The sequence below is a fragment of the Petaurus breviceps genome, unplaced genomic scaffold (assembly GCF_028583685.1).
Source record: "Petaurus breviceps papuanus isolate PSGF00001 unplaced genomic scaffold, PetGlider_PUasm1.0 138, whole genome shotgun sequence".
Classification (NCBI taxonomy): Eukaryota; Metazoa; Chordata; class Mammalia; order Diprotodontia; family Petauridae; genus Petaurus; species Petaurus breviceps.
In genome coordinates, this window is record NW_027185694.1 from 1,683,163 (window position 1) to 1,706,343 (window position 23,181).

The window sequence follows — 23,181 nt, forward strand, 5'->3', positions numbered from 1 at the left end:
AAAAGACCAAAAAAAAAAAAAAGAAATTCTTATTTTTTCTACTCTCATCAATCAACTATAATCATACAGAGACTATATCTCAGTTGATTGAGACTTCTGTTTGAGTTTTGAGTTAATTTTGATTCCAAATGTTACAACCAATGTGCAGAGAAACAGACACACATGCCATTTCTAAGCTATCTCTGTGACATTTCTATAGAGATTTTCTTTTTTTTTTTTTTTTTTGGTTTTGTTTTGTTTGTGCCTTTTCTTTTTAACATCAGATTCATTTCCCAACATGTTCCTAGCACATCTGACAACAAACCACAACATATCTAACATATAATAAGTACGTAACAACAATAATAATATGATACATATATACCTACATATACATTACAACATTTGAACATTATATATAAACCTTAAAATGTTTATACATATTTAAGCTTGCAAGCACTTTACATATGTTATCTCCCTAGATCCTTAAATAAGAACTCTTGCACTGAATCTGGTGAAGCCTTATACCAATTTGATGTTTTATAAAAATGCCTCAGAACAAGATCCTTGCAGTATATAAAGAAGATAGAATCATAGCTCTGGAGCAGGAAGGGACCTCAGAGACCATCTAATCTGACCACTCTTGGCCCTCCTCCTCCCCGCTCCCATTTTATAGATGGGAAAATGAGGCCCAAGAAAGTTAAAAAATCCACAATCACACAGACAGTATCAGAGGTGGGATTTGAACCTAGATCCTTTTCTCCAACTGAGGACTGAACTGACCCTTTTGCTGAGGAATAATAAGGCTTTGTTCCATAAGAGGCAGGTTGTCTTTTTTAAGAGTGTTTTTTATTGACAATTTTATTTCAACAAACAATATATTAACTGAAAAAACAAACAGGGTGCCTTCCACCCAGCACTGCCCTCTTTGCCAGTTCTCTCCCCCAAAAAATATTCTCGGAAAATAGTTAAGCTTAATTAGGTAGTTTTTTTACTTACAGTACAACATGAACCAAACTGGTATCTGTCCCCCTGGAAATGAATAATTTTCTATACATATATACACTTATACTTAGCAACATAGGGTTCTAAAATGCACAAAACTACATAGCAAACAAAACAGAAAAGGGATTGGAACGTTGAGCAAAATATTTTTAGGGTAAGTATTTATAATTTGCCTTTATGTGAAAATGCTGTAGGTAGGCCGCAAATGGTAATGAAGCTTGCTGATTAGAAGTACAAACTATACTTCTAATTCACATTTCCTGAGATATGACAACTTGAAATGTGATTCAGTTCCATACAGCAAATATTTAAGTGCCTACATGGTGCTCATAAAAAGAATGAGTATCTTCTTAATTTGAACATTTTTTTTTAAATGTATTCTTTCAAGAATATCTCCTCTGTGTGTGTGTGTATATGTGTATGTGTGTGTAGAGATGTTAATGCATTGTTGGTGGATCTATGAACTGGTCCGACCATTCTTGGCAACAATTTAGAACCATACCCAAAGGACTACTATGCATACATAACTCTTTGACCCAGTAATACTACTACTAAGTCTGTATCTCTCAAAGAAATCAAAGGAAAGGATTTATATGTACAAAATATTTGTAGTAGGTCTTCCTATGGTGGCAAAGAATTGAAAACTGAAGGAATGCCCATCAATTAAGGAATGACTGAACAAGCTGTAATATATGTTTGTGATGGATTACTATTGTGCTTTAAGAAATGACTAAGGGAATGGTTTCAGAAAAACCTGGAAAGATATGTGAGCTAATACAAAATCAAGTGAGCAGAACTAGGAGAACATTGTACACAGTAACAGCAATATGATAAGACTGATCAACTTTAAAGAGTTAGCTACACTGATCAATACGGTGATCCACAACAGTTCCAAAGGACTCATGATAAAAAGCCTTCAGAGAGAGAACTGCTGAACCCTAAGGGCAGATTGAAACATATTTTCTTTTAGTCTATTTTTCTTGCTTTTCCCCCCATGATATCACTAAGGTGGAAATATATTTTTCACGACTTCATATATATAATGGGTATTTCTTGTCTTCTCGATGGGTGGCAGCCAGGATGGAGGGAGGGAGAGAATTTGGAAACGAAAATAAAAATTTTAAAGAAATATATCTCCAAGAGATTTTCAAGTATCTCAGTTTTACATTCTGCTTAAACTAAGGTGTTGAATAGCTTCTAAGACTTGATCAGAACCTTTACCTGAGCTGGCATTCTGGAAAGCAATTTGGAATTATGCTTAGTCATTAAAATGTCCATACCCTTTGAATTAAGAGATCCCACTTTTCAGGCATGTACTTCAAAGGAAGCAAAAATATGAAAAGTCCCATATACACCAAAATAATCTTTATAGTCCTTTTCAAAGATGCAAAGAATTGGAAACAAAGTAGATGACCACTGATTGGATATGGTGTTAAACAAGTTCTAGTTCATGAATGAGATGAAATGTGACTACTATTTTAAAATGGTGCATATAAAGGACACATAGAAGCATTAGAAGACTTTTATGAATTAATACAAAGTGAACTCAGAAGAACTATGAAACAATATACCTGATTACAGTAATATAAATGGAAAAATCCTGAACTCTGTGTAATTATAATTACCATGCTTAGCCCCAAAGAAGAGATGAGAACATATACCTCTTTACTTTCATTATAGAAGTAGGGAACTTATTGGTGCTTAACATTGCATATGTGTGCTTAGTTTTGCTGAACTGACTTTTCTTTGTTACAAGAAATAGTTTTCTGAGTAGGGAAATGAGGAGAGATGTGTTTGGAAATGAAGAAACAGTAATTTTTTTTAGCAAGAAAAAAAGAACTTTGTTGGAATTCACCATATGACAATGGTGAGTGACTTAATATATCTGAGTCTCAGCTTTATAAAATGGACATGATAACATATGCACTGGGAAACCCACAGTTCTTTGTAAGGGCATACATTTGTAATCTTATCACTCAGTAAACAAGCAATTTTTTAGTAACATATTATTTTTTTCTCCGACTACACGTGAAAGCAATTTTTAACTTTTTTTTTTACAATTTTGAATTCTGAATTTTCTCCCTCTCCCCTCCCCGAGATGGTAAGTAATTTGATATAGGTCATACCTGTGCAATCATGCAAAACATATTTCCATATTAATCACACTGTGAAAGAAGACACAGACCAAAAAAAAAAAAAGAAAGTGAAAAATAGTATGCAATGATCTGCATTCAGACTCCATCAGTTCTTTCTCTGGATGTGGATTGCATTTTTCATTGTGAGTCCTTTAGACTTGTCTTGGATCATTGTATTGCTGAGAAGAGCTAAGTAATTCACAGATGATCATTGTACAATATTGCTATTACTGTGTACAATGGTCGCCTGCTCACTTCACTTTGCATCAGTTCCCATAAGTCCAGATTTTTCTGAAAACATCTTGCTCATCATTTCTTATAGCACAATAGTAGTCCACTGTAGTCATGCCCTACAACTTGTTCAACCATTAATTATCAGTTCTTTGCCACCACAAAAAGAGTTGCTATAAATATCTTTGTACATATAGATCCTTTTCCCTTTCTTTGATCTCTTTGGGATTCAGAGCTAGGAGTGGAATTGCTGTATCAAAGGATATGCACATCTTGGTTGCTCTTTGGACATAGTTCCAAACTGGCCTCCAGGATGGTTAGATCTTTTCACAGCTCCACTAACAGTGTAGTAGTGTCCCAATTTTCCCACATCCCCTCTAACATTTATCATTTTACTTTTCGTGACAAGCATTTATCCAAAGGCAAAAAAGAAATAGCTCCCGCCCTCGAGCATCTTAAACACTCTTGGAGGAAACAACTTACATACCTATAAATCTATACAAAATAAGCCCAAGGGGAGACACTAACAGTAGAGGATGGGATGATAGCATTTGAGCTGCCTTTACTTTTATATCTAGAGCTTAGCACAGTGCCTGGCACATAGATAAATGCTTGCTGTTCTGGTTGATTATTAATAGCAATAAATAAATATGAGTTCCTCTGATTCTTTCTACTTGAGAACAAAGAAAATTATTTTAATCCTTTTTCCTCTCAGGCCTATTTCATGACTAATGTCACTAAATAAACTATTCATCCACCAAGTTCAATATTAGAGTTGTACCTCCAGGGAGTTGTCATTGCTCAGGAATCCAATATATTCTTACACAACTAGCACTTCTGCATACCGTGACCCTGAGAACAATGTGGATTCACAAATTGTTGGGCAATATTTCCTTTAGCTATAAGATAAAGGGGTTGGCCTAGAGGATTGCTCCTGTCCCTTCTGTTTCCAGGATGATGGATTTAAAACTAGAAGGACCTCACAAGTTCTCTAATTCAAGGATTCACATTTAACCTGGAGTAGGTGAACTTGTTTTTAATAATAGTTGATAAATGCTGTTCACCATAACTGGCTTCTTTTGTAATCTATAGTTTTTATTTCAAGCCTTTAAAAACTTTTTTTTTCTGAGAAAGAGTCCCTAAGCTTTACCAGAGTGCTCAAGGGTCCAAGACACAATCAGGATTAAGAACTCCTGCTCTAGTCAATCCAAAATGAGAAAGAACACTAAGACCAGGAAGGTTAAGTGATTTCTCAAGGTCATACGAATAATAAATAGCCAACTTGGTATTCAAACTTAGCTTCTCTGCTTCCAAATCTGAGATTCCCTCCTTTGTACCACAATGCCTCTCTTTAATAGTCTATGATTCCTTATAATGGGTATCATATGTCTTGACTTTCCATTGGATGGGATAGGAGGTGGAGGAAGAGAGAGAATTTGGAACAGAAAATTTAAAAAAATTTTCAAATAATCTATGATTCTAGATTAAGAAGAATCATTAAATTCATTTGAGAGACAGTGAAGCAAATCTTCAATCTATGGGACCTCTGCTCCATTGCCACTTTTGTCCTTCCCCAATAGTTCAACAAGTCAACTCAGTTTAAAAAACAAAGTGTTAAGCACACTTGTGACATGAAGCTCTGGGAATACAAATATGAAACAGTCCCTTTTCTTGAGGAGCTTACATTCTACTGGAGTGGGGAATGAGCATAACATGTATGCAAAGAATTAAATATATAGAATTTGAGAAAGGAGAAAGCACTAGAAACTGGGGGTGGAGGTGGGGGGAGGGGTTGGAGGGAGAACTCTTTGTAGAGGAGCATGACTTTGAAGAAAGGGAAATCTCCAAAGAGGGTTGAATGAGAGATGGCATTCAAGGTATGTCAGTGCAAATGCATGGAAAGTGGAAGGAGAAAGAATCCTGAGTTCTCAGAACAGTTATGAAGTGGACCTGATTAAAAGGGAAGAAATAAGAAAAACCAATGGAGAGAGAAGAACTGTTCCTTCATCTACACAATGAGGGGGTTGGCCTTGGGGCTTTCTTTGAACTTTAGAACTTTGAAGCCCCAAGAAGCTGGAGGAAAATCCTGAGAAAAGGCATCTTTTTTTTTTTTAATATCATGCACACTTTCTACAGTCTGGCAAAGTCTATGGACCCTTTCTCAGAATAATGTTTTTACATGCTAGAATACAACACATAGGATTACAAAGGAAATCATTTATGTTAAAATAGAGTTCTCAGAATATTTTTGGAAATACATTTATGGGCCTCAGGTTAAGAGCTTCTACCTTGGAAGCCAAGCAAATGGAATTTCAAGCAAAGTCTGTCGAGGGAGGGTAGTTAGCAAAATCAAATGGTTTTTTTTAATGCTTTATTAACTTCTGATTTACATCATTTGTTTCCGCCAGATTTTGAGTTACAAATTTTCTCCCTGTTTTTCCCCTACCCACCGCCCCAAAATAGCAGTCCCATAGGATATCCCCTCCTCCATTCTGCTCTCTCCCATATTTTCTCTCATACCCCTTTCGACTTTTCCAGTGGATCTCTATGCCTCAGTGCCTGAATATCTTATTTCCCAACTACATGGAAGATGGCATTAATAATAGTATATATATATATACATATACACACACACACACACACACATATATATATTTGAATATTTTATTTTAAAACTTTCAATTCCAGATTCATTCCCTTCCTTCCTTGTCACCCACCCTTACTGGGAAGATAAGCAGTTCAGTATAGGTTGTACATGTGTGGCTAATGCAAAACAATAACATAGAAGATATATTGTAAAAGACTGACTATATTTCCCTCCCTCCTATCCCACCTCCCACTTGTTCTATTCTCTACTTTGATCCTGTCCCTTTTCAAAAGTGGGTGCTTCCAATTTCCCTTCCCCCCCACCTGCCCTCCCTTCCATCATACCCCCTCTCATCCCCTTCCCCCCCATTCTCCTGGAGGGTGAGATACCCTATTTAGTGTGTATTTCACTCCCTCCTCAAGCCAGATTTGATGGGAATAAGGTTGACCCATTCCCTTTTGCCTTCCTATTCTTCCCCTCCATTGTAACCATTTTCCCTTGCCTCTTCTATATGAGATAGTTTACCCCAATCTGTCTCTCCCCATCTCCTCTCATTATATTCCTCTCTCACCTCTTAATTTCACCTTTTAAGTATCATCCCTTCCTGTTAAATTGGTCCTGTGCCCTCTATCTATGTATACCTGTAAACATATATATACACATTCACATATGTATTCATATGCCCATATACCCTCAAATATATACACTCACACATACACACACACACACACATATTTCTAATTCCTTCAACCACTGACAAAAGCTTCATAAGTTACAATTATTGTTTTTCCATGTAGGAATGTTAATAGTTCAACTTTGATAAGTTCCTTATGATTTCTTTTCCTTGTTTATCTTCTCATGCTTCTCTTGCTTCTTGTATCTGAATGTCAAATTTTCTATTCAACTCTGGTTTTTCCAGCAAGAATGCTTGAAAGTCCTCTATTCCACTGAATGACCATATTTTCCCCTGAAACATGATACTCAGTTTTGCTGGGTAGGTGACTCTTGGTTTTAATCCCAGCTCCTTTGACCTCCGGAATATCACATTCCAAGCCCTTCAATCCCTCAGTGTAGAAGCTGCCAGATCCTGGGTTATCCTGATTGTGTTTCCACAATATTCAAATTGTTTCTTCCTGGCTGCTTGTAATATTCTCTCCTTAATCTGGGAATTCCGGAACCTGGCTATAATATTCCTAGGAGTTTTCTTTTTGGGATCTTTTTCAAGAGGTGATCGGTGGATTCTTTCAACCTCCATTTTGCCCTCTGGTTCTAAAACATCAGGGCAGTTTTCTTTGAGAATGTCCTGGAGGATGATTTCTAGGTTCTTACTTTGGTCATGGCTTTCAGGTAGTCTGATAATTTTTAAATTATCTCTCCTGGATCTATTTTCCAGGTCAGTGGTTTTTCCCATGAGATATTTCACATTGCCTTCTATTCTTTCATTTGTTTGGATCTGTTTAACAGCATCTTGATTTCTCATAAAGTCATTAGCTTCCATTTGCTCCAATCTAATTCTGAAGCAATGATTCTCCTCATTGAGCTTTTGACATTCTTTTTCCATCTGGCAAATTCGGCTTTTTAAGGCATTCTTCTCCTCATTGCCTTTTTGAGTTTCCTTTGCCATTTGAGTCAGTCTGTTTTTTAAGGTATTATTTTCCTCAGTCAGGCTGTTGACTCTCATTTCATAATTTTCTTGCATTGTTCTTATTTCTCTTCCCAATTTTTCTTCCACTTCTCTTATCTGCTTCTTAAGATCTTCTATGGCCTGTAACCAGCTTGTATTTTCCTTTGAAGCTTTTGGTGCAGGAGTTCTAACTTCACTGTTTTCCTCTTGTTCCATGCTTTGCTCCTTTTTGTCCCCAAAATAGGAGTGTAATGTTGGAATCTTCTGTCTGCCTTGTTTCCTTTGCCTGCTCATTTTGTGACTCAATTACTTGACTTTTGGGCTTTTTGCTACAGTAGGACTCTGCCTCCAGACAGGGGAGCTTTTGTCTCAAATGCTGGGGTTTTCTCAGCTGCCAGAGGTATTAGATGGGTGCCCTCTCTGAGGTCTCCACATACTCTGGCAAGCTGGACACACACCCCAGGACCTCTACCCTAGACTGTAATCCAGATCCAAGCAGGTTAAAGCAAAAGCGATTACCCCTCAGAATGGTGCTTGGTCCCCCTACACTCTGCAGGCCAGGAGCTGAAGCTGCCATGCTGTGCTGGCATCTCAGTGGCTTCTTGCCCCGGGGGTAAAAGCTATGCACTCCCACTTACTGGTCCCAAAGTCCAGACTGCACTGGCCTCTCACTTTGTCCTTCGCATCTATGTGTTGATAAATCTGGAAACTGCCACCTCTGCTGCTGATCTGGAGTCCCTCTTGCAGGTGGCTGGTCAGGCCCGCCCTGGGGCTAAAGCCTAGGTGTGGGGCTGGGCTTGGCTCCCAGAGCACTGAGCTGTATTCCTACAGGCCTGCCGGTGTGTCCTCCGTGGGAGGTTAGCTTCTCTGTGTCATTTTGTGGGTTCTGCCGCTTCAAAGTTTGTTTAGAGTCCCCTTTTTACATGGATTGGGGAAGGTGGAAGCCAGAGCCGCAGAAAGGTCATGCTTCTACTCCGCCATCTTGGCTCCGCCCTAGCAAAATCAAATGTTACAGAGAGGTTTAGAAATGAAAAATATCCTCTGGGCTTAGAAAGTCAGTCACTAGTTAACTTTCAAAGACTAGGTTTTTAGTGGAATGATGGGGCAGAAGTCAGATAGCAGGAATTAATCTGGAGATGTCAATCAGTATAAGCATTTACTAGATACCTACTAGGATCCATGCACTGTGTAAGCTCTGGTGATGCAAAGGCAGACAAAAGATAGGCCCTGCCCTTGAGGAGCTCATGATATAATTAGAAGACAACATTCAAACAACCTTGTACAAATAGGAAATAACAGAGGGAAGGGAAGGTAGTAACATTAAGAGGGTTAAGCAAGGCAGCTCGTGTTCTTTGAAGAAGAAGTAGAGATAGTGGGTCTGGAGCATTCTTTAAAGAAATCTTTTTTTGGTAGGCGGAAGAAGAGATCAAGGTAAGAAGAGGAGGCAGGAAGGGTCCAAAGCTGAGAGATGCCCCTTCCTTTTAAATAGTTTGGTGAAGATATGTACAAGGTTTGAGGAACAAGGTCCCAGAGAAGGAGAGTCTGCCAGAGGCAGAGTTCTGAGGCCTTTTCATCAGGACACACCTCTTTCAGTTCAGGCAGGCCTTTCTTCTCATCCGACACCACACTGCTTCCGTTACCTCCATCACTCACTGTTTGACCCCGACTGACCTAGAGATGCTTCTTTAGTGCTGGAATTCTGTTTTCTCGACATAGGGACTCAAGAAATCTCCTGGAAGCAGCCAGCTATGGAGCCTCTTCTTCCATTTCTCTGGTGGCGAACATTGCCGTGAACATGATCGCCTTCCTGGCGCTCCTGGCTTTCATGGACTCAGCCCTTTCCTGGCTAGGGAACATGTTTGACTATCCTCAGCTGAATTTTGAGGTACACTTTTTTCAGACCTTTTCGCTCTAGCAGTATTTTTTCCAAGTGTGTTAAATAACTATTTGAAATTTCAGGCTTTGTAATAAAGGCCCATAGTCTGCCACTATAAAGCTTAAGCTTCCAATATTCTATCTTCTCCTCTATGTACATTCAATTTAATTTGACAAATAATTATAAGTGTAAGGGAAGTAATGCAAAATAACTTCACGAGACAGAAAGCACCAACAACTGAGGGGAATCTGTGGGAAACAGGAGGAAACTGGAGATTCAGTGCTATGGAGGTAAGAAGGGAGAATATTCCAGACATGGAAAACTGCTTTGTGTAAAGGCATGGAGAAAGAAGACAGAGTGTTGTGGACAGGGAACAGTTAGCAAGCAGTCCGGTTGGACTGGAGAGGGGAGTAATATGAAATGAGATTGGAAAAGTACTATAGGTGGGAGTCATGTGGTGGAGGACTTTAAATTTAATTCCAATCTACCTTCTTGTGACAAGCAGGTGCTTGGGTCACATCATATCTTTAGATGCCATAGAATACTATTTACATATGGGGTACTAACAAGTAATTGGATTCCAAAATGTCTTGGGACCATGATTACTTAGAGTCATTATGCATCCTCTGTTCTTGTTTTTGTAGGTGGTCTGTTCCTATGTCTTCATGCCTCTTTCTTTCATGATGGGGGTCGACTGGGAAGACTGCTTTCTAGTCGGCGGACTGATAGGATATAAGACTTTCTTCAATGAATTTGTAGCCTTCCAACACCTTGCAAAAATAATCAAGTTACGAAAACAAGCTGGACCCAAATTTGTAGATGGTGTGCAGCAATACATGTCTGTGAGTACCTTCATTATTTTGCCTTCCAGATGGGGTTTTCCATTCACTGTGTGTATATTAACATGCCATTTCCACGTGTTTACTCACCCACAGAGCTCTTTGTCCAAACTTCCAGCTAATCAGAATGAAAGACTCCACTTTCAATGGTTATAGCTTTCAACACTTTACACTACTAACTTCTTTTCTTCTCCTCCACTCCCTTTTTCCTTTCTATATCTAGGCCATAGGACTTAGTAACAATCCACTTAGGTTCAGAATAAGACATACATTTTTGAACATGACCAATGTGGAAATCTATTTCCTTGAACTATATCTTAATTATATGAGAGTGTGTGGTTTTTTTTAATTGTTCATTTGAGAGGGATAGCATGAGGGAGAGACAGTGCATCCAGAAAAAAAAATATTTTTAAAAAATAACTGGAGATCAAGTACATATAAATTGAAAAATAAATGATAACCTAACCAAAAGAAAGAAAAATCAACTTTATACTTCACTCAGAATGGCCTAGTACTTATTCCTGAAATCCTGGTTAAAAAAAACATTAAGGTTAACTTATTAGCTAACAATCCTCTCTCTTAGGATGCTTGAGGCTAGGGTTAGCTGGTACCATGCCAATAAATGACCTTCATAGATTTAGAGTTAGACAGAATTTTGGAAGTACTCTAGTTCAGTTTCCTCCATTTCACAGTTGAGGCTACTGTGGCCTAGAATGGTTAAATGATTCTTCTGAGTTCATGTAGGTGGAAATCAGTGGGGCTAGAATCTGAATCCATGTCCTCTGATTCCAAATCAGTACTGTCCTGTTGAAGTTTTAGACAATAAGCAGATCAGAATCAAGATAAAAAAATATCAGGGGAGAGGAAAAAACCTAAGTGGTTATCCCCAACTTGAACTTTCTGGAATGGGATATGCTCAAGGCTTGTGCTGTTTCATTTTGATCTATCCTAGTAAGAGGTATATACTCATCTGTTTACCTGTGGAACTCTCTTTTCTCCATAGATCCTTACTGGCATTTTCCCACTATTATTAGAGAACCATTGCAAACAGTATAAAACCAGTGACATTAACTCAAGACCAAAAGTAATACTGCTACCTCAAATATACTGTTTGCCTGCTTCTGTTGCCAGCTGGAACTCATTGTTCCTCAACATGGATTAGTAAAATGGGATTGTTTAGTCAGATAATCCATTTGATTTACCTAGACTTTGAACTTTGCCCAGTCCAATCAATTCAGAGAGTCAGTTACTCTTGACTAATTCAAATTAATAACAACATGCAAAAACCAGTAAAAATAACTACACATTGGTCAATAAATGACATTACAATTTCTAAACTGGTTAAGAAATTCCCCATCTTTACTGGTAACATTCTTATAGTGTTCAGAGATGCATTCAAATAACTTTTTTCCCAGATTGCCCCAAATTCTAGGCAGCTAGGTGGCATAGAGCACTGGACTAAGTATGAGGAAGACAATCACTGGATGAGCCGCTTATTTTCTATTTGTCTTGGTTCCCCATCTGTAAAATGGGGAGAATAATAGCACCCACCTGATGGAGTTGTTGAGAAGATAAAATGAGATATTTTAAAGTACTTCATAAACCTTCAAGTTCTTTATAAGAATTAGCTATTATACTATTAGCATATATCATTATTACTATATGTTTATTTTTATTTTATTATTACACACTAATTTATATTTATTACACACATTTATATATTACACACTAATGTTATGAGTATAATATATTATAAAATAATATGTTTATAATAACATATAGTATATAAGCAAACCTTAATCATTCATCTGCTCAACCATCCCATTCTCATGCACAAGAGACAAAGAGGGCACTGGTGTGATTTTCCCATTGTCGTTCTACCTCCTACAGTTAATTCTGAGGCGTGAAATTGAGGCTTGTGTTTATCTCCACTTCCTGGTGTTAATAACAGGGCTTGATCTCCATGATCATCATAAATCTTTCCTGATGACTAATAGGTGTGAGAGCTAGCATCTGGGATTAGTATTCTTTCTCATGACTTCTAAGGTCCTTCATAGTCTGGAACTCTCCTAAAATATTCAAATCTTGCCAGTATAGATTGTTCTGAGATGATCATGGTATAGTGTATTTGTATAACAAATAAAACCAGTGTAGGCAGATGAAGTCCAAAGTGTATATCCCTAGAATCAGAAACTGTCTTTATAGAATATATATAAGCTCTTTTATAATCTAGGTAGAATGTTGCTAATGTGTGTGTGGTTTCTCAGGGAGCAAAAGCTTTTATCTTTGGTGTCTACTAGGACTTTGGATCATCATATGCTAATAGGTCGCTATGTTTTGTTGACTTTCCTCCACCTCTTGCACCAGCATGCAAAAATTTCAGCTGGGATCAAGACAGATGTTGGTACATTTCCCCTCTAGGTTGAAGACAAGATAAGTCTTGACAGTCCTGGTCCAGTGTTGCTCCAGACTCTTCCTGTTCCCAGTTTCATGATGTCTCTCGATAGCCCTGTCACAGTTTAGTCTTAGCCCTCAAAGACCTCTTCTCCCAATTCTCCTTCTAGACATTATTAGTTCCACCTTCAGGGATCAACATGCCATCAGTTCTTTATTCATTGTACCTTGATCTCACCAGAAAATTCCATCTGCTCACTGTTGAAGTTACTGGGTGTACATGTAAATGTGTGTATACATACATTCTCATACTCTTTTAAGCCTACTTTGCTCCAAACATCTGTGTTGTCCATAAAAAAAAACCATTAGACCAAGGCAACCCTGATTTAGATATCTCCAGCACAAATACATAAGTGCAGAGTGACCAAAATGACATAAGATCACAACATATCCTTCCAGGATAGTAACTGTTCATGGATTTAATGTCTCACTTGAATCTTACCCATCATGGGCTCAGGCAGAGGTAGGCAGGCATCCACTTATTTCCTGTGGGTTTTGGAGGGGAGGGGAGGGGTGTCAGGGTAGAAGCAGATCTGTGATTTCATCAGTGTATGGAATTCCCAGTGCGGATGTACCCTCCACCAGTACGGATCAAGAACCTTTCCAAAACTTAAATTCCTAAATCTGGGGTTCTCAAAGGATATGGCTCAAGTTTCACTAGGCATGCCATGGAATTATCTGTTATTGCAGATGATTATCTGTTAAATACTATCTATTATTGCAGATAAAAGAAAGTTTATAGTCTTATTTACGCATCCATTATACACAATATAGTCAGTATAGCATTCACAAAATAAATAAAACTTGCCTATTACATGTAAGCACTAACCTCAAAACATATCAGACCTTGAACTCAGCCAAATGACTGCCTTTATTGTAGGTAAATTGCATTTATAAGCCTCCTGACATTGTGGTACTATATGCTGTATGTGACGCTTCTTGGCATGCTATTAGCCAAAAAAAAAAAAGTTTAAGAACCACTGTGTTCACAGGTTAGGAAATCCTGGTGAGGAAACTCCCTCTGATAATGCAGATGAGCAACTATTCTACAATTTACTGTATTAAAGAGTTGCCTGGGGCACCTAGAGATTGAATGACTTGTATTTGGTTACATATTCTTTATCTGAACCCAATTCTTTCTGACTTCCTGACTGGCCAGTCTCCTATCCACAGCATCATAATGCTTATTATAATGATAGCACAGATTAATAGTATTAAGAAATGGCATGTAGAAAGAATGATATATCACACTGCACTCCTATTATTTTCCATCCTCATTTGCCTCTTCCAAAATTTCCAGCATTCTCCCCAGTCCTAACTTGATGATGTAGACTACATGATTTCATATATACATACTCATCACCAAAAATTAAGTCATAGGATGATAAAATGTTCAAGTTACAGTAATGCATGATGGAGAGGCAACAAATTGCACCAGTGAGGTTTTTTCAGTCATATCACTAGTGTAACACAAACTTCAGCAGGTTTGAAGGGGAGACTTAGCTAAATTCAGTAAATCTTATTGCTGGAGATTTGACAGACGTCAGATTAATTTTTTTTTCTGCATAGCATCTCATGAAACCATATTTTATGTTACAGTGTTCATGACTTCATTGGCAGAAAGAATAACTCCATCCATCCAAGCCCAAACTCTCTCCATCCTCCCCACAGGCAAATGCATGGGCAGATCTTAAAGGCACCTACATCCTACTGGATATTGAGCATACTTTAAAAAAAATGTACAATTACAAAAACTAATTACTAAAAAGTGAGAGGAAATCAAACTAGCCAAATAAGCTGAGAAACTGTGATAAACTAACAATTTTCCTCTGCTCAGCCAAAAAACAATGAATCTTTGAGAAACAGATGACAACCTCTATCCCAGCCCACTTAACGTGGATAGATTCAGTGGGACACCAATTTTATTCATTCTATTCTTTTCTTGGTTCGTGTAGTCTTGGCCCACCTCTCAAAATATCCAACTCATAGCTACCCTATAGGGTCATCCTATTCGACTCAAAACTCCTAAGTCTTTGATGTTTCTTTTACCAAAAACAAAGGAGGAATTAATTCAAAGAAAAGACATTTCATTAAATAGAACAGCAAGGTATGTAACAAGGGAAAATATTCCCATATATCATCTCCTACAATTTCCCATGTACTCAGTTGGAGAGGGAAGATTCCCAGCCCAGAAAACATACTCTTTTGGTTGAACCTAGCTAGATTATTTTGCTGTCTCTAAGGCTGTTGGGTGCTGCCTCCCCCAAATTTTGCCAATGTCATCTACTGAGCTGCTTGTACTAGCTAGTTGAATACTTCCAGAATCTAAGATTTAGCTAAATTGCTTGTTCTATAACATGGCCAGTTTTATAGCATCTATAATATAATTGCATTCTGGGTTCAGGTGCATTGAACATTCCATGCCTAATCTCACTTTTTGTGGTAATCATCCCCAAGGACACCACAGAAGATATCATAAGTATATTTCCTGTGTATAAGACTTTTCTATCAATGAGAGTAATGGAGAAATCTCAAATCAGTAACCCAACTTATCTCTGATAATTTCTATCTCCACAATTGACTTTACAAAGCAAGTGACTTTCAGAACATAGAATGTATCCTATTAGCATTAATTTATATGCAAAACTATTTAATCACTTGTTTGTTTTCAATTATACCTGTAAAGAATTCTAATTAATCAAACCTAAAAACAAAAATATGCAAAAGTGTTGGGAATGAGGGGGAAGAGATTGTAAGGTTATCCTTCCTTCCTTCTGGGAGAAAATCAGTGTTTTTATGAAGTAATCTTGAAAAGAAATCTGTGCACATCTCAATCCCCATAATAATGCACAAATTTAAAAACTCATATTTCCTATTACCTATTTGACTTAAGGACTGTTGTTGATTTAGTGACTCAAAATGGTTGTTGACTTTTACAGTTATCCCATTCACATCGCAGGAGTAAGGGGCAAAGCACTGCAATCTGGAAAATCTGCATAAAATTTTTTGGCCCTCCCTTCATACCAGAGAAGAAATCTGATTTTTTTTCTTTTTCTTTTATAGGGTATTTACAGTACTTTATTGTAAAGTTTGCTTAAGTATTTGGTCATACACTTGGTGTCCTCTGCCAGCCCTTGCATGTCATCTGCAGCAACTTATGCCAATCCACGATATATCAAACAGCAATGGAGAAAGTCACAATGTGGAAGGGATCACTGTAGTTTGCTTATTACTCTTTTTGAACTTTGTCATCCAAATGCAAGTCACTAATTTCCCAAAACAGATATTTGAGCTGTGTTGGGCCTATAAGTTGGATATCCTCCCTATTTTTGCTGGCTGTCCAGCAGCAGCAGCAGTCTTCAGTTAAAGAGTGAAAAGATATAAATTATCAGTGATTTAATTCCCAGTTTGCCAGTGTAGTGCTAAAGGAAAAAAAATGCATTCTTTCCCAACCAAATTAACCCCTGTAAAACAGGCATATAAGAAACATATGCATACATGTTGTCAGAAACAAATACTTTTGTCTTAGATTAATTTACATATAGGGGTTTAGATTTTCAAAACCTGTGTTCTTAAAATGAAATGTTCAACTCTCTATATTCTCATACATTCTCAACACAGATATATAGACATTTGTTAAGGAAACTGAATCCCATATGATAAATTCACTTTGAAATGGTGACAGTTGTATATATTGTCAAGAATGTCAAGTCTCTTAGCTAATTACAATTAATTAGGCTCCTGGGCGTAAATATGTTTGTGCCTGATTTTCCCAACTTATGCCAGGCTCTGTTCGCCTGTAAACTAAAAAAATCAGTAGGAAATTTTCATTCTTCCTCTCAGGTTTTATAGAGTACATCATCAAATCAGAAAATAATGCTGGGTTAAAATAAATTAGCTGGCAGCCAGAGAAAGGTGAGAGACAGGACTGGGAGAATCATTTCTGTTTGAATTTGTCTAAAAGAGAGAACAGCCAAAGAGTCAAGAGTAAAATAAGATCAGCAAGGAGTGCAGATTGCCATGTCGTGACTTGCTCATTGCCATGGCAGTGCCATGACCCAGTTTCCCTCTGCCATGATGAGCCGTTCATCACTGGGATTCATGCACCATTCTTCTTCCTGGAATGCTTTCCCACAAGTTCCAGCACAGAGGTTTAGTACCAGTGACTTTCTTGCATAGACTCTAGGGATATATAGGTGGTGAGCAAGTCCTCATGCTATTTCATTGGTTCCATCAACATCTCAATTCATGAAATACTGGGGATGGCCTCATTGGGTCCTACAATCTGGAGTCCCATTCTTCATGAATTCTTCTCCCTTACTGGAGGACTTTCTGAAATCAGATGGGTTCTGGTTGAGAATCTAAAGATGTTTAACAAAGTAGGGATCACTGGAATAAGATGGAGAATGAGACTCATAATTTCTGATGTAAAACCCTGGGGCTCACCCATTAGATCAAATCTTCTAGGGTGAGATCCTGACTTGATCCTTGACCTTCAAGCCCTCCACCAACATTTATCTGATCACTTGGAAAGTATGAACTTAAATAGTCTCCAATTCTCCATAGACCATTGTATATATGAGATGGAAAACCATGGGCAAAATAAGTTTAGTTGGAATGTGGGTAATGTTGATGTTGTACAGAACTCTGACACGGGTAATGATGAAAACCAATCATCTTGATAATACGATAGACAGTACTGCCAAATTCAGTAATGTTTATTAGGCACTTAGTGTCTGTAGACAAAAGCACTAGATGCTGGGGAAATACCAAGTTTAGATAAGAAATTATTTCTGCCTTCATGGAGCTTACAGTCTAGTGGTTATAGATGACACAAATAACAATTATACAAAATGATAGATGCAAGAGCATTAGAGAAGTGTAAAATGAGTGCTAAGTGAGACCTGAAAGGCAAAAGTGTGGGGCTGGGGAAGATCAGGGAAGACTTCCTGGAAGAAGTGACATTGGAACTGGACTTTTAAAAAGGATACGTAAGAAGTCAGTGGGTGAAAAAGGGGAGGGAGGGCGGGTATTTTTAGCACAGGGAATAACATAAGGCAGAAAGGCATAGCACTTACTTTAGAGAACAGCTAATATCCCAGTTTAACTAAATTAAAAAGTACATGGAGCAAGCAAGACATAATCCATTAGATTATGGAGAGCCTTGAAATTTGGATAAATGAGTGTGAACTCAGTAGGGAATTGGGAGCCACTAATGATTTTAGGGGGAGGGGAGTAACATTAATGTATGCACAAAGAAAATGACTTTAACAATGGAATGGAGTAATGGCTTGAAATAGGAAGTGGTAATTGTAGAAGCAAAAATATCTAAGGCTTCATTTGAGGGTGCAGTCACCATGTTCTATCTGACTACTGTACTGTGTAGCCCCTGCTTCACAGGATTGCTGTGAGGATCAAATGATACATAATTTTGTTGTATATTTGGAGGGAATAGCGAGTTGTACATGGTAAATTTGCAATTCGTGTGCAATCATCTTTTTATCATACTTTTATGGAAATGATTATTTTGTGACATGAATTAAAAATAAAATATTTTTTAAATGTTTAGCCCATAATAGGCCCTTAGCAAATGCCTGTTTCCTCCCACCCTCCTCCCCCTGTGTGGGACAAGTGGTCAAGGGGTAAAATTTATCTGAAAAGACAGCAAAAAGTACAGTCCAGAAATGAAAGATGCACTGAGGGCCTCAGACAGAGATGAAATGGGAGGGGGAAGCATGTAATAGCAAGCCTTAACAGAGGTACAAACCATAAGCCTTTACTGCTATTAATGACATTACTTTCAGAAAGATTGGAAACAATGGCCTCTCCCTCCCCAAAGATCTTTAAAAGCAAATGGATGATGGGATACTGCCTAGCTGAAGCCCACTTAATAAATGGAGACAATTTTGTTTGAGGCAAGAGGGAGAAAGCTATTTAATGAGTACTTGCAAGGACATCGAGTTTCAAATTTCTGACTCTCAATACAAGCATGCAAACCCATAAAAATGGCTAATGTGCATTCATACCAATTCTAAAGACACGGGGACACAAGCATTACTGGAAAAAGAATGGAATTAAATTCTTCTTTCCTGGGTCCAGGGAGGCAAATTTGGCATAAGGCCCTGCAGACTACTCACCTTTACACCAAGAACAGACAGAAAAAAATCAGCCACTTATAGTTTCTCTATTACCCACCAAATAAAAGAATAATTCCATTATATTCATCAATCATTTGTTAGGCACCAACTGTATGTTAGGTGCTGTGCTAAGTGATGGAGATAGAAAGAAAAAAAAATTAAAGCATGGGCTTATATTCTTCTGGGGAACTTAAATAAGATATGTTGCCTATTGCTCTAAGGCCCATCAGACAACAGGTCTGAAGGGATGAGCAGAAGGTCCATGTACCTGGGTGTACATTTTCTGCCTATTTCTGGTTTAGTCTGGCCATGTGAATACACGATTTTTTTAAAAGTGTGTATACCTTTCTTCCGGCTCTGCCATGTTCCAGTGAGTTGACACAATGACTAACACAAAAAGATAAAAGAGAAGGACATGGTACATGTTTTCTAGGCCCTTTAAAAAACATGGTGTTGTCCCTTTGGCTACATATATGTGAATATACAAGAAAGGTGATATTGTAGATAGCAAGGGTATGGGCACAGTTCAGCAAGGAATGCCCCACAAATGTTACCATGGCAAGACTGGACGGGTCTATAATGTTGGCATTGTTGTAAACAAACAGGTTGAGGGCAAGACTCTAGCCAAGAGAATTAATATGCATATTGAGCATATTAAGCATTCCAAGAGCAGAGATAGCTTCCTGAAGTGGGCAAAGGAAAATGATCAGAAGAAGAAGGAAGCCAAAGAAAAAGGCACTTGGGTTCAACTGAAATGCCAGTCTGCTCCACCCAGAGAAGCACACTTGGTGAGAACCAGTGGCAAGGAACCTGAGCTGTTGAAACCAATCGCCTATGAGTTCATGGCATAAGTGACTATAAAAAAAAAATCTTTGATTATGAAAAAAATAAAATAAAGTGTGTATGGCCTACTTCTTGGCACCCCTGAAAGTTGTAGTCAGAGTAATACTCTTCTGGATTTCAAGCTCTCTACCAGTTCTGAGGGCGATTATGGGGTCATACTTTTGTGAAGGGACAGGCTGATTTTGAAAGGAGGAGGCCCATTCCTATAAAAAGCAGAAAGCTACTTCCTCAGTTCACTCCCATAACTCACTGATAACCTCTTTTCAGAGACTCTGGTCTAGCTGAAGTTGAGTGGGAGATGCCATTAAAAAGTATGATATTTCCAACTGAGACAGACTCTGAATTCATGGCGGGGAGCGGGAGAAGAGAGGGATGGGACAAAAAAGACAATGGATTGTCAGAGTGTTACACGTGTCAAGATTCTAACTTGGAAGGACACAAGATGAATTAGGGAATATGGGGGACTCGGTTGTTGGCTGTGGACACTCCAGCTATTGGTTATTGTTATGTTTCATGGTGCTATTTGAAGGCAAAGGAGGATAGAGTGTGACCTTGCTGCATTTAACAGAAAATTCATATCCATAGGATGTTAGGATTTAGAGATAGAAAGGACCTAAGGTCACTTAGTCTATCCCTCTTATTTTATGAATGATAAAACTGTGACGCAAGAAATTAAATGACTTGCCCAAGGTCATAGAGTTAATAAATAGTCAAGTTGGTGTTCGAACCCAGGTCCTCTGACTCCACTAAAAAGCACAGTGAGTTGGTTAACTAGAGAGCTGCTGAAGTCAGGAGAGGGAGCAGATACAGAAACAACTTCCTGAGCCTAGGAGAACAGGGAGCAAACCACATTCTGGAGGTGCAGACGGATACTTTATGATAGTTTTAATTATTTCTCACCAATCTCGCTTTTTTTTTTTGCAGTCTGTCAGTTTGTCCCCTAATCTCTTCTAAATACAACTCTTTGTTACCAGGGTTCATACTCCAGCTGCTTTTCAAGACTCTAAACTTCAAGATATTAATAGTCAGAGGTTTGTATGGTCTGTTTATACCCAGGCCACACATCCACGGGAAAAAAGTCTTTTTGCCTCTTTTTGTTTCATTTAGAGGAAGGGAGGGGGCAGAAAGATACCAATTTCACTGAAAAGGGGCTTTATCTAAGCAAGCCATGAGGGTCTAAGTTCCTTGCAGCACCCTGACTTCCCAATCAAGTGGTTGTCTCATGGGTCCTATCATGTCGGTGGTGGGATAAGGGTTGCAAATTTGACTTTCTTAGTGAATAAAGCCCCAACCAGGAGGTAAACTCATATCTTGGAAGCCTAGGTGAGGGAGTAAAAAAATTTGAGTTCCTCTCCAACTTCAGACACTTATTAGCTGCGTAGCCCCGAACAAGTCACTTGACCTCTTAGCCTCAGTGTATTTATCTATGGATGAGACAAAAAAGACACGTGCCAGGATTCTGACTTGGAAGGGCATAAGGATTATGGGACATGGGGAGTTCAGCTGTCGGCTGTGGACACTCCTGTTATTGGCTGTTCTTTTGTTTCTTTCTTTTTTTGCTGTTCTTTTGTTTCTTGTTGCTATTTGGAGGCAAAGGAGGATGACGTGTGATCATTGAATGAGGTAATATTTATAAAGCATTTTGCAAATCTTAAAGTACTACATAAATGCTATTATTGTCATTATTATGATCCAGAGTTTGAGAGGGCACATTCATAGGGCTGGGTATTATCTATATATAGTGTTTCCAATACAGAGTATAGGACACTGAATTGCTGCTAAGGAACAGGGTAAAGCAGGGCATCTGCTTCTTCTTTTTGAAGTAAACAATGTTTCATAAGGATGGTGACAGTGTGAAGCCACAGTCCCAAAGGTTATATTGTCTGTTCAGTGGTTTTGTTTTTATTTTTGTTTTGCTTTTTTCAGGGGGGGAGGGCAATTGGGGCTAAATAACTTGCCCAAGGTCACATGGCTAGTTTTTTTGTGTTGTGTCTGAGGTCATATTTGAACTCAGGTCCTCCTGACTCCAAGTGCTCTATTCACTGCACCACCTAGCCACCCCAATGCTCAGTGGTTTTTGTTTTTTTTTCCAGTGGCTTCCTTTAGTGCAGGGATTCTTAGCCTTTCTTTGTGTCAATTCAGTGAAGCCTATGGTCCCTTTTTCAGAACAATATTTTTGAAAGAATAAAATAAAATACATAGGATTACAGAGGAAACCAATTATACTGAAAAACAATTATTAAAATATGTGTGTATGTGTTTTTTAAGATATGTTTCAAGACCCCAGGGTTTGGGGAGGGGGCTAATATAGCATTTGCCCGTTTCTGAGGTATAATGAAATTGAAACTTAATTTTTTTTCATGTGTTCTCTTTTGATGCTCACAAGAATCCTGCAAGGCATATTTTGGCATCCCTATTTTACAATGAAACTGAGGCTTAGAGAGGTTCAGTATCTTGCCCATAGCTAGTAAGCATCTGAGGGAAAATTTCATCTTAGGTGTTCCTGGCTCACGAGTACAGCCACCAAACCACCTAGTAAAATATTTCATTAAATATTCCTAATTACATGTAAAAATATTAGCGTTCTTTTTTTTAAATTTTGAGTTCCAAATTCTCTCTCCCCCCTCCTTGTTGATATCAATTATACATGTGAAGTCATGCAAAACATTTCCATATTAGCCATGTTGCAAAAGAAAACATGCTGAACAAAAAGGAAAAAAAGTTTAAATAGTATGCTTCAATCTGCACTAGAGTTTACATTTCTCTGGAGGTAGTATTACAGCATTTGTCAGAATGGTTCCTATGGAAGCGTCTTGGATCATTGTCTCAATCAGAGTAGCTAAGTCTTTTACAGTTGATCATCCTTATAACATTGCTGTTATTATGTATAATGTTCCTCTGGTTCTGCTTACTTTGCTTTGCATGAGCCCATGTAAAAATTCAGGCTTTTCTGAAATAATCTTGTTTATCATTTTTTATAGTATAATAGCATTCCATCACAACTATATACCACAAGTTGTTCAGTAACTCCTCAATTGATGGGAATCCCCTCAATTTCCAATTCTTTGTTACCACAAAAAGAGTTGCTGTGAACATTTTTGTACATAAGGTCCTTTACCCTTTTCTTTTATCTTTTTGGGATGAAGACCTATTGTTGGGTCAAAGGGTATGCACAATTTGATCGTTCTTTGGGTATAGCTCCAAATTGTTCTCCAGAATGACTGGACCAGTTCACAACTCCACCAACAGTGCATTAGGCGAAGCCAGGTTAACAAACCTGCTTTACTGTGTTCTAAGGGTCATTTTTTTTTTAATGATGAGTCCATGCTCACTTTCCTAGTCTTGCCATCCCCTGCTCACATTGCTGACTTTTTTTTTACCTTTAGTGACATTCTGTCCTGTGCATTTGGCAATGAGACTTACCTATTCATCAAATACAGTTGTTCCAGGCTCTGTCTCTAAGAGGGGCCC

At 38.1% G+C, this 23,181-nt stretch overlaps 1 protein-coding gene across 2 annotated transcripts in view; it reads left to right on the top strand.

The window, feature by feature from the left end:
- SLC28A3 (solute carrier family 28 member 3) overlaps positions 1-23,181 on the top strand; it is a 138,530-nt gene that overhangs the window by 106,689 nt on the left and 8,660 nt on the right. For both annotated transcript variants that reach the window (XM_069105082.1, XM_069105084.1), the window contains 2 exons: positions 9,278-9,446; positions 10,082-10,279. In XM_069105082.1, coding sequence (XP_068961183.1) covers positions 9,278-9,446; positions 10,082-10,279 — 367 coding nt within the window. The remainder of the gene's footprint in view (positions 1-9,277; positions 9,447-10,081; positions 10,280-23,181) is intronic.